This window comes from Aulostomus chinensis, chromosome 23, assembly GCF_037954235.1.
Source record: "Aulostomus chinensis isolate RoL2024-O1b breed Wild chromosome 23, RoL_Achi_v1.0, whole genome shotgun sequence".
Lineage (NCBI taxonomy): Eukaryota > Metazoa > Chordata > Actinopteri > Syngnathiformes > Aulostomidae > Aulostomus > Aulostomus chinensis.
The window spans coordinates 5,220,068-5,235,262 of NC_141342.1; the positions used below are offsets into that span (position 1 = coordinate 5,220,068).

Consider the following 15,195-nt stretch of genomic DNA (forward strand, 5'->3'; position numbering starts at 1 on the left):
CGTCGTTGGGGTTTAGCTCACAGTGATAATGGCAATAATTTCTGTGCAGTGTTGGAGGCGCGACACCCAAACGTTGTCACGGCGCCGGTACAGGGAACAACCTCCGAGAGCTGCACTTGTGAGAATGATTTTACAAAACGTAAAATTAGGTAGAATTTGAAAAGAGACGCTGGTGAAGTTAAATGGTTGAGCGGCAACAAATGGGAACGCTCCAAAACACCTTGGTGGCTCTGTTCATCAGTGGCCTGCAAGCGGACGAGAGGACGTGGTGGTGTGTTAGGAGGTGGTTGCTGTTCTCTTCGTCTGTCGAGCAGACACGAGCTCGTCGACGCCGAGTAATGATCCAAGTATTGATGAGGTTTGTACTCCGACTGGTGCACGAAGATATCATAGCGTGGATGTCACATAAACACCTGGACCTGGTCTGTACTGAGATGTGCTGAAGAAATAAAGCTGTCACTTCCCCCATGAATGTAAACGACACCGTGCTTTATTTCTGTTTGTCATTCCAACGACACAAAGACGCTTCAACATTTAACATTGAATGTTTTTCTCTGCGGTCGAAAGAATTTGAAATCAATCTGTCTTGTGAAAAAGTTCACTTTTTTTTGTTTTTGTGTAAAAAGTAGGGGTGCAGGCTCCAGGCCCCCCCCCCCCCCCCACATGGATGGATGGAACAGCAGCCAATGCTGGAGCTCAAATGATAAAAGACGTTAAAATAGTTCCTGTCCGTGACTTCTGTGTTACCCGATCAGGCCTGGCTGTTGGCCGAGTTACTCCTGCTGCCATGTCTGTGCGTCTCTGGTAGAACAGGCTTGTCAATAAAAGGACTCATTTCAAACAATGCCAAGTGAAAGCAGCGAAGGGGGAAGTTTAACGGAGGTAACCATCGCTGGCGAGCGATTGGGAGTGTCGGTTTAGATGCAGGATCTCTTCAGCGCCCAGCTGAACGCACTTCCTGGAGGATTTGCTCCTGTTTTTGTTGCAAACTTATTTTGGTAATGATTTTTACCAAAATGATCATTTGTAACTGAAAGATTCATGGATTGGAGGCCAAAGAGTTGGGGAGAGTGAAGAGACGGTTCGATCAAAGTGCAACGCTCTCCAGTGGGACCTGAACGCATCACTCGGTGTCACCCAGGAATGTCAAACCAAGAGAAAGCAAAAACATATCACACAAATTGTTCAAATGTCAGGAAAATGGCATCCATGCTTTTTGGTCTCGCTGACCGGACATAGTAGACCCAGCCCTGGGTCAGAATACAGATAATGACTGTGGCTACAGACATTCTTGCTCTAAATTGCTACCTGAGGAAAAAGCCAGAGGCATGCCAGCTCCCCAGAGACGGCCGATTGTACGAAACAGGCTGACCACACAAGTGCTGCCCTGAAATAGCAAACAATTCACAGAGGTGACGCCCCATTTATTCTGTCACCATGATACAGAAGGCTGCGAGGAACCCAGAACCACTGGTGTCTGATAGGATGTTTCATATTTTAGTCAAAGCTTTCATTGAAAGCCGTCTCATCGTGCCCTGTGTCTGTGTTTAGGCTCGCATCGAGGAGCTGGAGGAGGAGCTGGATGCGGAGCGAGCCATGAGAGCCAAGGTATGGTGCAAGACTGTATAACATAAGACTCTCCTCACTCTCCCATCTCTGCAAATAAACCGGAGCAGAGGGGCCTTAAATCTGTCTGACAGGCTGATAAGAGGATGCCAGGCAGCTCCAGGATCAGCTCGGCTCCCGCCGCGCTCGGAGCCGTCTGCGGGTTGTCCAGGCGTTTAAAAAGAGGAAGAGGTTTGCTGGAACGCTGGCAGCCGGTGGGGTACGAGTGTTAGCGCTGCTCAGCCCAAACTATCTGCACCTGTCATAATAAAGTGAGCGGCAGACCTTGTGCTTCTGATTAACATCCAGGGCAACCCCAGAGGCAAGGAGAGGGAGCCCCGACATCCTTCTTCCTCTTGTTTTTCCCAATTGTTCTATCTTTTTACACACCAGTGCACCTTCTGTTTCTTATAATCCTCCTCGCCTTTGGAATCGGAAGAACATCTCTTCTCACCGCAGTAAAGATTCCAGGATATCTTGGTAAAAGCTTAAAGCTGGGTTGTCTGCTTCCTATAAAGCCAGTCTTAAGTGTTTCATATGTGCAGCTCCTCAAGCGTGCGTGCGTGCGTGCGTGTGTGTGTGTGTGTGTGTGTGTGTGTTTAACCCACAAAACCCAGCTGCCCTTCTTAAGAATGAAGCTTTCCGTGTTACAGTAGGAGGTAAAGACAGAAATGCAAAGGTCCATATTTCACTCCAAGTGTTGAATAGAGTGACAGCAGGCCCCAGGGTGTGTTTTGCTCGCCTCTTCCCACTCTGGGTGGTATTCCTAATGGGAATACCACCCCAAACCCCCCCCCCAAAGCCACAAAGCACTGACAGAGGCAGGCAGAGACATGCAGAGCTTTATCTGCATCTTCAGTGGAGCTCAAATGCAACATACCTGTGGAGCAGACAAGCTTGCCATTGTTAGGCTCACCTCCTCCACTCACTCGCTCCCTCACGCACGCACGCGCGCACATGCGAGGGAGATAGCATCAGGGGATCCAGACTGACAGACAGCACTGTTTTCCATGGGGTCTTCTCCCCAATGGAATGCCAGCAACACGCGCACACACACACACACACACACACACACACACACACACACAGTCGAGGGTTAGCACTCACTCAGGAACACACACATAAGATGCAGCAACCTTAGCACACACGTGTGTCATGTTTAAGAAAATAGTTGTTCTTTTCATTGAAACAAGATCAATGAGGTTCATTGCCTTCATTTAACCCTTGACCAGCAAAGAAGTTTTATTGTGAGACTGCATTAGTTAGAGTGGCCACATGGGGGCGGAACATTACCATTAGCATAGCAACATTAGCATCAGTTTGAGACATCCTTCAGCTCTGTTTTCATGAACATTTGGATCTTAGATTCTTCACCCAAAAAAGTTGTTTGGTCTTTCAGTGGCATTTCTAAAGATGGAGTTTGCGCTTGAATGCGGCTTTGATTCCATGCGACTTGCATAACAAAAACGATCTGTATTTTTTCAGCCCTCATGACTGCTGCCATCCACCTACACACCACAAAAGCAAACACGATGCTTACGAGTCCCCAAAGTCCCACCTCACCCTGCTAATGTGGACATCTGTTTAGAGCTGCACAAAGTCCTGCAGTTGTCCTTGGATGTTGTAAGTGCTTTGTTGTGGAGACCACGCCAACAGAGCTGCTTCAGTATGGAGAGGACAGCTGGGGTGAAGCTTCCGCGCCTGTTTTACGGGTTCACCACACAAACTCACCTGGATGTGTTCCACTGAGGGACAGGTGCAAAAGGAAGGGGTGTTCCCTTTATGATTTATCATGAAAGTAGTTCCAGTTATACATCACATAGTGGGACAGTTATAAGAACAGGATGTGTCCCTGGGATCAGTTCCCTCCTCCTGCATGTACAGTGCTTCTGTTCACAACTTTTTCAAATGTTAATTTTTAATTAACCACATAAGAAAGAGAAATTCCAACAATCCAGACCAGGTCTGTTCCTCGGCAGCTTCCTGACAACCCAAACTGTCACAGATGTTTGATACAGATGTTGCCGTATGCAGGTTGTTAAAATGATCGGCCGTGTCCCTGCTGCTCATCTGTGCTTATTTCCACTTAAACAAAGAGCAGCAGCAGCGGATGAGGCGCTCTGCTCGTGAGGTCCGGGCACATTGGAGCTCACGCTACAGAGAGAATGTGGATTTCTGTGAATGGCGTCAGTGATGGGATCTCAGGACGCGTCCAGGGCGTTTGGGACCCTGTGCTCACGGGGGCTGAGGCAAGGCTGGGTCTCCAGCCTCCAGCAGGCAGCTTAGGAGTGCTGACCCTTCATGAGCGTCCAAACAGGAGTGTGCGGTGTCGGGTGGTGCAGCCGACGGCCTTGTGTGGAGCAGAGCGATGAATGAAGCCCTGATACACACCCAGGCTGTGAGGGTGGGGCGAGCCCCCGCCCCCGATGAGTATCATGTGTTTTCTCTCGTTGTGCCTGAGGTGTGTTGATGGCTGGTAGCTGCTCTGAGGGAGGCCTGAGCCTGAGTTTCACAGACCCGTCTCAACATCCACGTCTGCCTTAAACCAGCTGGAAAGATCCGTGTAAAACACCATCTTTAACTGGAAGAGTGCTGGCTGTTTGTGCGTGGAATGGCTCAACACTGTGAACTCTCCCCGTGTGCTCCTGTGCTTGAGTGTGAGGAGGGTCAAACCCTTGTGGCTAAGAGGTTTCTGCTGAATATTCCAGCGTTACAGAATGTAACCATGTTTTTAGTGAATTCGTATGGAACAACTGAGGTTTGTCTTTCCTTTGACGTGCTCCCACTTCACTTTCTCTACATGGGAAGTTTCTTTAATGCAGTGGAGCCAGCATGGACTTTGTGTGTGTGATACAAATACTCATTTCTTGAAGGTGGTGCAGTTTCTAAAGGTTTTGATAACCCTAACCTTCCAAAACTGTATTTTCTTATCAAGATTTGAAAAAAACCCACACTATTAAAAATGGAATCTTTTAAATGAGTTAAGTTCGTGATTAACAGCAGCTTCAGACTTTTCAGCCTTTTGCTCCAGGGAGTAAAACGCATCTCAGCTCCTGCACTGAGCAAACAGCGGCTGCTCAGAGAATCGCAGAAGCTCAAAGCTAATAATAATAATAATAATCTTAGTCCTTATGTCTGTTCTTCAAAATCCTAAAGGTGGTCTTTAGTGAAGATGATCTGGTTGAACAAAACATGCAAGTTTCATAAACTTAATAAGGGAGTTTTTCAGCAATGATCCAAAATCCAAAATAAAAAAATCCCATCTGCTGTTAGTGAAGGAAATCATGCTAATTCCTGGTTGGCCTGTAAAAGTTTATGATTCCTGCAGCGCCCGGGTGGGTGGATCCTCCACCCCTCCACTGTGTGCGTGCTACTCTGGGCAGCTGTTGCTAAATTGTTGCACCTACAACCAAAACAGATGTGTAAACAGGTTTTCCTCCTGGAACCTCGTTTGCAGGCGGCCACTGTTGCTGCATCCTGTGTGAGCCCTGAAACAAGCCACACAGCAGGCTGATGGCGCATGGAAGCAGACGTTTCTGCGGTGTTGATGCAAAGCCGTGGCGGGACACAAAACTAGTGTTGAATTGACTGATGATGATAAGATAAAGCCTACCTTCGTTTTCTGTCCAGTTAGTTTTTTCCCTCAGCCAATAATAACGCCTGTAGTCTTGGAGGACTTGGATTTGACCCACCAGAACACGCGAAACTGCTTTTTAAAAATGGCGGTTATTGGTACTGCACTGATTTTCCTTTGACCAATCAACAACCCCTTTTTCTGTTGAGATGAGAACGAACCCACTAGAAGAAGAAGAAGTCTTTTAAGAGGGGGTTGCTGGAACTAAGATGCTCACCAGTTCCTGCGGTCTGCACACACCAGAAAAGTTGGACAGTTACAGGAACTATGAAATAAGTTCCTCCAGTCTGAAGGTGCCTGATATTAAAGATCCGGAACCACATCAGCCAGAGCAAGACCAAAACCAACATGGCTGCACTTTAGCTGCGAGCCGCCTGTTGGATCCTGCAGACAGAAAAATAGAATTCATAGATAATATTTAGACTTCATGAGAGCAGCCAAGCCTTGTGTCACTCTGACTGGTAAAACTCTTTAGTCTGACCTCTGGAAGGAGACCTCTGGAAACATCACTTCCTCTGGTGGGCTGTCAGTCATGCTGAACCCCAGGAGCAGGAACACAGCAGGCTCTTGCATGTCCGTCTCTCTGTCCTTTTACCATTCGAAGTTCTACCTCCAGGAGAGGAGGAGCAGACATGAGTCCTCATCAGGAGGCTCTCATCTTGTCTGTGCTGCCTCTCAGAATTGGCTCAGCTGCTCCTTCCAGTCAGCTTGAACCCATTTGTCCTCTCATGTCTCGTGACTGTCAGGTGGAGAAGCAGAGAGCAGATCTAACCAGGGAACTGGATGATGTGACAGATCGGCTGGAGGAAGCAGGAGGGGTCACCGCCTCACAGGTAAACGACACTCCTTACATCCTTCAGAGAATGAGGGGAACACATGACCAGCGTCTTGATGGTAGTCAGATGATGCTGGCAGGACACAGTTTGAGCTGCTGGGCGGTTTGCTTAGATTAGCATAAAGCCTGGAAGCAGGGGAAGCTGCTAGCGTCACTCTCTCCATAGCTCATAAATATGTCGACCGGCGGTGGCTGAAATGGCTGAAGCATGAAGCTGAAGACAGCGCGAGGGATCAGGGGAGTTCTGCCTCGGCAATGAAAGATTTTAAAAGAAGATGAAAAAGTGACTTCAGGGGACCTTTGTGGAACCAAAATGATCACTTGAGACAAGTCCGTCGATTCATCAAACCGCATTTCAGCGTCGTGTGCTCCTGCTGATGGTCCTGAAGTGGCTGTGCTGGGTTTAGGCGAAATAGAAAGATCTGACATGGACCTGACAGGGTTTCATTTTTTGCCGTTCAAGAATGCAATGTTAGGCGTCTTGAGCTCAACGACTCCACAATGCAGGAAGAGCCAGCCACGTATGTATTTAGCTTTAGGCTAATAGCGCCCTCCTTAACAATGACGACAACCAGCAGAACTCCATTTATGAACTCTCCAGCTCTTGTCTGGTATATTCCATATCTTCTGTACCCAGCAGCGCTCAGGAAGCTCTCCCTGGACGCGGCTGCATCCTGTTCCAGCTGCGCGCTGTCAGATGAGTCTGTTTGACAGAAAGTGCGTCAAACTGCATCGCACATCGAGCCAGACAGGAGTCCCCACATGAAGGCACGGTGAATGATGTCATCACCATGTGCAGACTCCTGATTGAACAAACAGACAGAAAAGGACAAAATAGAACCTCGTAATGACACGCGTGATAGATGCGCATAAACCGAGAGACAACGGCCAAATCCTCAGAACCCAACCTGTCAAAATATGACGTGTATAAAACGCTGCTGTTGGCCGTAAGCAGTGTCGCTGGCGGAACGTGACGGCAACGGAGCCATTGGAATCGCCATGTTAGCCTCAAGGTCCTTGATGTGATGTCAGGATGAGGCAGCTTCCTGTCTTGTTATCGTCAGCAAAGATGCTGGCAAATGAAAGTGTCGGTCCAAGGCTGAAAATGATGTGCACATAAAGTGGGCCACCTGCTCGCTCTGGTTACACCCGCTGGGATCCACCCTGGTGTGAAGCAGTGCGTCATGTCACCTCACACCTGGCCAGTGGGCGTCACTGTTGGCACAGCCCACGCTGTCAAGTGGTCTATGAAATACGCAGGCAAGTCATGAAGCTAGGAAACACACCTGGTATCATCTGAATCTCTCATCAGCAGTTTGCTTCGACACAAACAATTGTTGGATGAGGATAAATGATCATTAGTGGTTTGGGGGGAAGTTGCATGCTAGAACTCCTTCCTGGCCGGGACCAGTGACTCCCTGGAAGGTAACCAGGCGACTCGCGCTGCATGGCTGTGCTGAGGGGATGAATCATGTTTTGTTTGTCAGGAAACAGATGAACTGTATATTTGATCTCATTCTCCAGCCTTGGGTGTGAAACTGAAACTTGGTCCACGTGTACTTGGTCCACTGTATAAATGTTGCCTGAAATAAAGGAGTTCAAACAGAGCCTGTGTGTGACGGACAGATGGAGGTGAACAAGAAGCGAGAGGCTGAGCTCCAGCGTCTGAGGCGAGACCTGGAGGAGTCGTCTCTCCAGTCGGAAACGCTGGCGACGACTCTGAAGAAGCGGCACAGCGACGCCATGGTGGAGCTGAGCGAGCAGTGTGAGGCTGTGCAGCGGGCCAGGGCCAAACTGGAGAAGGAAAAGCAGAACCTGAGGATGGAAGTGGATGACCTGGCCACCTCCCTGGACAGTCTACAGAAGGCCAAGGTCAGAGACTCGGGAGGTCACAAGGACCAAGTGTTTCAGGTTGTTTCAGGAAGTGACATCATGTGTGTTGTTTGCGTGGTGCTGCTGCAGACGTCGTCAGACAGCCAGATGAAGAGGCTGGAGGAGCAGCTGTGTGAGGCCATCAGGAGAGGAGACGACCTGCAGAGGATGATGACCGAGCTCAGCGTGGCCAAGAACAGACTCACAGGTACGCTGATGTCACGCCAACTGCTCGATTTGTAAACACCTACTGATCCTTCATGGACGAGTCTCTTCATGTAGGCCCAAGAATCTGGAATTGAGACTTGGGTTCACATGTGAAGTTGTGAAACCTGAAACACAGCAGGTCCGGCTACCATCACGAGCGTAGCGATGGTCACTGTATTGCTACGCTCACGAGACACGAACGCCATCGCACGACACATCTCTGCTGTTCTACAGCAGGACAAGAAATGTGTAACTGCTCAAAACCCCCACTAGGGTGGGATGTTTCAGGTTTAGCCTTTTACACACACACACACACACAAATTGTGGAGTGTCAACTGGTTTTGTGAACATCAGACAGACGAGACAAAAGCTGTTGAGTAACGAGCTTTAGCGCTGATGGAAGTGGATTTTTGAGCTGTACACAGAGCCCTGCTGGCTGTTTGCTGACATTTCCTTTATCCGAGCTAAGCTATGCTAATCACCTGCTGGCTCTGGCATGCACTCCAGCGAGATGTGTTTAAAAAAATGAAGCCAGTCCCGTCTTTCCTTACTTTGAGTCACTAACATTGTTCATGCTACAAATTTGGATCCTTGATCCTACAGCTCCCATAATGCAGTGCAGTAGAGTCTTTTTTCTAGAAGGACAGCCATCCCTGCCTCTTGCGCTACCGTGAGACACATTGTCCAACTGTTGCGGTCTCCTCCAGATCGCCGGGACAACTGGTTTTAGCAGCAAAATTCACTAGAAGCTGGTGTCCTCAAATGTCCTGGTGCTTTGTTTAACTACACTGAAGCGTTTTGGATTTTTCAGTGCTGCAGTGTTTTTGATCAGTTTTCTTGTGTGTCGTGCCAGCTGACAATGCAGATGTGAGTCGACAGTTGGAGGAGGCGGAGAGCCGAGCCAGCCAGCTGAGCCGCTCCAAGACTCTGCTCCAGTCCCAAGTGGAGGAGCTGAAGAAACAACTGGACGAGGAGGTCAAGGTCAGTCTTTCAGGATGGGGGAAGCAACAGGAAACATGCACATGAATAGAAATCGGGTCTTAAACGTTGCTCCACGTAGAAGTGACGCGTTTGCTGTGACTGTCAGGGTAAGCAGGCGGTCAGTGGGAGTCTGAGCTCGGTGCGGCAGGAGTGCGAGGTGCTCAAGGAGCAGCTGGAGGAGGAGCAGGAGAGCAAGCAGGAGCTGCAGCGCCTCGTCTCCAAACTCAACAGCGAGGTGACACACTGGAGGACCAAACACGAGGCGGACGCCATCCAGCACACTGACGAGCTGGAGGAAACCAAGTAGGCGGCATTGATTCTGGCAGTTATGTTCCTTTTGGAAATCTGCAACATGTCTAACAGAACGAATGCCGCAGGAAGAAGCTGGCGCTACGGCTCCACGAGGCCGAGGAGGCCATGGAGGCCACCCAGGCTAAATGCTCGTCCCTGGAGAAAACCAAACAGAGGCTGCAGGGCGAGGTGGAGGAGCTGTGCATGGACCTGGAGAAGGTAGAGCAGGACAGCGCCAGCGCTGCCTTCCTTCTCATACCCAGCCTGGCTTGTTGTTGTGTTTGATCACATGTTGGCTCCCTCAGGCCAGCGGCTGTGGCCAGGCTCTGGATAAGAAGCAGCGGGTGCTGGAGAAGCAGCTGGGTGACTGGAAGCAGAAGTGTGAGGAGCTGGTGGCTGAGGTGGAGGGCTGCCAGAAGGAGAGTAGACAACACGCCAGCGAGCTCTTCAAACTCAAGACGGCTCATGAAGAGTCTGTGGAGCAGCTGGAGGTTCTACGCAGGGAGAACAAGGCCTACCAGGGTACAGGAGTACACCTTAAGAACCTCCAGCCCTACAGGTCAGGAGCAGCCGATGCTAGCATGGATCAGTGGGTTTAACTGTGGCTCGTCTTACAGAGGAGATCGCTGACCTCACAGACCAGCTCTCTGACGGAGGCAAGAGCGTCCACGAGCTCCAGAAAGCAAAAAAGAAGATCGAGATGGAGAAAGAGGAGCTGCAGGCTTCGCTGGAGGAGTCGGAGGCTGCGTTAGAGGTAGAGAGCAGCAGCCGCTGGCAGCATGGACGCTCATTCTGTGTTCGTCTCATGCAGTCTAAACATGCTATCACTAATACAGTAATCATACTAACATACTACTGGAATATGACGATTAAAAACACAAGTGACAAAGTGAAAATTCAAACAGACATTTAGTCATCAAAAAGTAGAGGATGAGGATTAAAAACAATAGACAGTTACAAGGAAATTACAATTTCCATTAGAGGTGTTGAGGAGGGACACAGAGTCAGCTGACCCCCATTTCCTCACACTGATGGACTACAAACGCTGGACTAGCTGTAGTTCTCAGCCTGGCAGATGGTCTCCAGGTACGGGTTGGTACGTGGACGCAGAGATACAGCAGGGAGAAGGTCAGATCTGACACTTACAGGGAACCGGTCCAAAGAGGCTAAAACTGGAGTGAAGCGGTTGCCACTGTTGTCTCTGGTAAGAGGCTGGCAGCTGCAGTCTGTCCCGGCTGGGGGTCACGGCGAAGGCCTGCCGCTGTCGTCCAGGCCTGATGAGATGAAGGAGTGGGAATGGGTGCCTGTGTTTTTAAAAGTTATTTTTGAGATATTTCTCAGATGAGAAAAATAGGATTGCACAAGTTTTGTGGGACTCTGGTGGAAACTTCCATTAATATCAAAGCAAACAGCGAGACGTCTTTGTGTGTTCCTCTCTGGAGGCAGCAGATGGTAGAATTAAGTTTTGCCATGTTGACGAGGATCTGGTTTGTGTTTATTATTATATATCTGACTCAGTTCTCTGTAAAACCGTTCCAGCTTACTCACAACACTCTTCCACATACACAAACATCATGGTTTTGACAACCAGTGGTCGTCTCATCAAGATGAAGCCAAGATTTACTGACATCAGCTGTTGTGGCTGTGGACGGCTGAGTGCCAGGACATGCTAGGCTAGCTGTCTCACTGGCAGGAGCTCACAGCTCTGACAGCGTCTCACATGTAACCACTAGAGACATTTGAACCCGCAGCAAACCTCTACATGATGCACCCATGTAAGGCTCCTCAACAACAGCAACAGCTGGCCAGCTGCAAGTAGCTGTTTAGCCGTCCCAGCCAGCTCCTGGTGAGGCATGCTAGCTGCAATTAGCACCCGTGGTCCCCTGTCACCAGATGAGTGGGAGCTCAGATGTCAAGACAAATCCTGAGATATACACTGATTACTTTCAAGAAACCAAACCTTGTTAAGCTAGCACTCCCTGCTAGCCGTAAGTGCTAATGCTAGCGTGCCAGGTTTCCTGTGATTATGGTCATCAATGACTGATCGGTTCTTTGTGCTTTATTATCAACTGCTGTTCAAACAAGGAGAACCAGAGAACAGTTGAATGGTTTTTATTTAACATTCAGACTCATTCAAAGAGAGGAAGTGTGTGTGTGTGTGTGTGTGTGTGTGTGTGTGTGTGTGTGTGTGTGTGTGTGTGTGTGTGTGTGTGTGTGTGTGTGTGTGTGTGGGTGAGAGAGAGAGAGAGGATCAGGAGAATAATCTCCCATCACATGCAGCTGTCTTTATTGATTTTTAGTAAAATCATCATCATCATCAACTTCCACATCTGAGTCCTACAGTTGAGTGAAACCACGCTGACACTGGTCAGAGTCCTGGGTCAGTGCGTGATGTAACTGGGGTGGTGGTGTCCCTCTCCCCCAGGCTGAGGAGACCAAGGTGCTGAGGCTGCAGCTGGAGTTGTCTCAGGCACGAGGAGAGCTGGAGCGCAGACTTCAGGAGAAGGAGGAGGAGATCGAAGCTGCTCGGTACCTCAACTGTCCTGTAGTGGCGCTGTCTAATACACCTTGACTCTCTTAACATTTCTGTTTTTCATCCTGTCCTCTATTTCCTTTTTTACTCCTTCAATGAAGTACATAATCTGTAGAGGTAAGACTCCTCTCATTCCCTCCTTCAAACCCTGCCGTCAACCATCCATGTGCAGCCGCGACTCATCTCTGTTTCCCTCCCTGCTGGCAGGAAAAGCCACCAGAGGGCGCTGGAGTCCCTGCAGGCCAGTCTGGATGTGGAGGTGAAAGGCAGAGCGGAGGGGCTGAGGCTGAAGAAGAAGCTGGAGGGGGACATCACTGAGCTGGAGCTGCAGGTGGACCTGCTGACCAAGAGCAACGCTGAGCTCAGCAAGAACAGCAAGAAGACTCAGCAGCAGATCAAGGTTGGAGGGCCGGCGCTTTCCTCCTAGTCTCTTTCCTCCTGAGAGACATTGACAATGACTGTCCCCTCTGTCCCAGGAGCTGCAGGCTCAGCTGGAGGAGGAGGTGCGGAGCCACGAGGAGCTCAGGGAGGAGCAGGCAGCCATGGAACGACGCTGCGCCCTGTTGGTGGGTGACAGTGAGGAGACTCACTCCGCCCTGGAGAGCGCAGAGAGGGCTCGTAAAGCCCTGGAGGTGGAGCTGCAGGAGGCTAACGAGAAGTACAGTGACCTCAACAACCAGGTGATGCGTGGTGTCCCTGCTGGTGTCCTTCAGAGGGACGGACATGGGTGATGTGTGGACTCATGACACTCTCATACCTGGGTTTCAGTTCCAGGCAGCATTGAGCGGAAGGAGGAAGTTGGAGGTGGATCTCCAGACGCTGCAGCAGGAGCACGAGGAGCTGCAAGTAGAGCTGAGGGGGTCGGCAGACAAGGCAAAGAAGGCCAGCTGTGAGGTAATACACACACACACACACATCCACACACACACACATCCACAGGTAGCTTCTGCCACTGATGTGCCGTCATGTCTTGCATGGACGTCCCAGTTGGCGCGCGTGGGGGAGGAGCTGCGTCTGGAGCAGGAACACACGCTGCACCTGGAGCGAGTGAAGAAAGGTCTGGAGGCTCAGGTGAAGGACATGAGCTGCCGGCTGGACGAGGCTGAGCAGATGGCTCTGAAGGGGGGCAAGAAGATCATCCAGAAGCTGGAGGGCAAGGTAACAGTCACACAGGCCGGAGCAGCGTCTCTGGTGACCTCCCGACCTTCACTGATCACCAGCACTTTTCTATCATTCTTGTAAAACAACCTTGTTTTATTCATGGATTATATTCCATCAAGGTATTCGTTTGTCCAAGTAGGAGATTATTAGAAAACAGGCTTTTGAGTAAAAGTGAAGAATATCGTAGTGATGCAGCATCACTGGTGTATTTAGGCTTCCTGTGAGTCTAAAGCTGCTACATGCAAGTTCTGACCCCAAAGAGGCGATGGTGAGTCGCTGCAGTGCAGAGCTCTGAGTGTCCGTCGCCTGCTGCTGTCACTTCCTCTCTCAAGGCTGACGCATCCTAACAGCTCCTCCCACCACAGCAGATGGAGGCTCTTGGTCAGCAGAAACATGAGGAACCCAGATGTGAGCCAGCTGCAGAGAATTCGCTATCTGTGTTATTTACTCCTGCAGCCTCTCCCATTTCAGCTGGTGTTCGGCTTTAATACCGAGCTGAAAGACTCCGACTTACCAAAGACGTGGTGTCGTTTACGGAGGGTTTCTCTTGTTTTACTGCTTCTCAGTTATCAGAAACGAATAAATGACTGGGGACGGATGGTTTTCACTTGAAACAGCAATGTGATGCTAACTTGGCTGGTCAACTGCCTGCGGCTCCAACACCACAATCTGATCCTGAGACACCCAGACACAAGTGTATGAATAATGCCATCACACCAGTTCTGGGCCCTGAGGGACTCCCCAGCAGTGACCCACTCTGACTGTTGGTAACTCAGCTTCGCTACGCTTCGTTCCTGGCTCAGGGAGCTGATCCAGCGTTAGGCACTGGACCAGGTCTGCTACCTGGCTGGCTGGAGTCACTTTTTATTGTTGGAAAACTGTAGAGGGTTTCTGTGTACTCGTCCAAATAATTTGAATCAACCTTCAAAAAAAGTCAACCAAGTGTAAACACGACGTGTGCTCCTCTTTCATTTCACCTCCTATTTTGAACAGTTTTTCTTTTCCAACAAAAAAGGGCAAAAACCCCTTAAACAGGACTTGTGATAGCAGGGTTCAGATCTTCAGCGGTTCAGATCTTCTGCGGTCCCCCTTCGTGCTAGATCAGTTTCGAGTCATCATGACTCGGAGCGAGACTCGGGTGAGCAGCAGTAAGAGGTGTGATGTGTGCAGGTGAAGGAGCTGGAGCTGGAGCTGGACTCGGAGCAGAAGCGTCACGCTGAGACGGTGAAGACGCTGAGGAAGAACGAGCGGCGCCTGAAGGAGCTGCTGTTCCAGTCCGAGGAGGACCAGAAGAACCAGCAGAGGATGCAGGAGCTGGTGGAGCGGCTGCAGAACAAGATGAAGGCCTACAAGAGACAAGTGGAGGAGGCCGTATGAGCGCTCGACTTCCTGCTTCTGTCTGTTCAGTACGTGTGATCTGCCTGCCATGTTTCTGATGTTCTTCTTCGCCACGTGTGTGCAGGAGGAACAGGCCAACATGAACTTGGCCAAGTACAGGAAGACGGTCCACGAGCTGGACGACGCCGAGGAGCGCGCCGACATCGCTGAGTCAGCACTCACCAAGATCAGGACCAAGAAGAGAGGCAGCTTCAGCAAAGGTTACTCGTCCGTAAGTAGACAGGGTCAAAGGTCACACACTTAGGCAGGCTTTGTGGACGTCAGCACCGGTTCACCATGGATGCTCCTGGCTCTGATGATTCTCTGGTGGATACGAAGGACAGTCCTTCATTTTTGAGTCGAGGACACGATCCGGTCAGAACTGTAGCGTGAGCAGACCAGCTAAACTAAAGCTCTCCCACCGCTCAGCTGAGTTTGAGTTTAGCACGCTAACATGCTAACATGCTGAACTCCAGCAGTGAATATGGTCAGCTTCACACCTGCTGAACATATTGGTTCATTTGCATATTTCTGTTCATGCTCTGACGATGGCAGTTTATTCTGCTTCATATTCTAGACTTTAAGTTTCAGGAAACTTCAAAGTGCACTTTAGCATCGTAGCTAACAGCAACATTTTTACACAAGAATAAGTCAGAGGCCAAGAAGAGGAAGTAGGAATGTCTTTTATTGTGGAAAGTC

At 49.9% G+C, this 15,195-nt stretch overlaps 1 protein-coding gene across 2 annotated transcripts in view; it reads left to right on the forward strand.

Moving 5' to 3' along the window:
• LOC147239246 (putative uncharacterized protein MYH16) overlaps positions 1 to 15,195 on the forward strand; it is a 50,866-nt gene that overhangs the window by 34,216 nt on the left and 1,455 nt on the right. For both annotated transcript variants that reach the window (XM_086196179.1, XM_086196178.1), the window contains exons 8-23: positions 1,552 to 1,608; positions 5,986 to 6,072; positions 7,701 to 7,946; positions 8,037 to 8,154; positions 9,007 to 9,134; positions 9,241 to 9,437; positions 9,512 to 9,644; positions 9,731 to 9,947; positions 10,043 to 10,179; positions 11,851 to 11,954; positions 12,166 to 12,358; positions 12,435 to 12,638; positions 12,727 to 12,852; positions 12,946 to 13,116; positions 14,290 to 14,490; positions 14,582 to 14,728. In XM_086196179.1, coding sequence (XP_086052305.1) covers positions 1,552 to 1,608; positions 5,986 to 6,072; positions 7,701 to 7,946; positions 8,037 to 8,154; positions 9,007 to 9,134; positions 9,241 to 9,437; positions 9,512 to 9,644; positions 9,731 to 9,947; positions 10,043 to 10,179; positions 11,851 to 11,954; positions 12,166 to 12,358; positions 12,435 to 12,638; positions 12,727 to 12,852; positions 12,946 to 13,116; positions 14,290 to 14,490; positions 14,582 to 14,728 — 2,466 coding nt within the window. The remainder of the gene's footprint in view (positions 1 to 1,551; positions 1,609 to 5,985; positions 6,073 to 7,700; positions 7,947 to 8,036; positions 8,155 to 9,006; positions 9,135 to 9,240; positions 9,438 to 9,511; positions 9,645 to 9,730; positions 9,948 to 10,042; positions 10,180 to 11,850; positions 11,955 to 12,165; positions 12,359 to 12,434; positions 12,639 to 12,726; positions 12,853 to 12,945; positions 13,117 to 14,289; positions 14,491 to 14,581; positions 14,729 to 15,195) is intronic.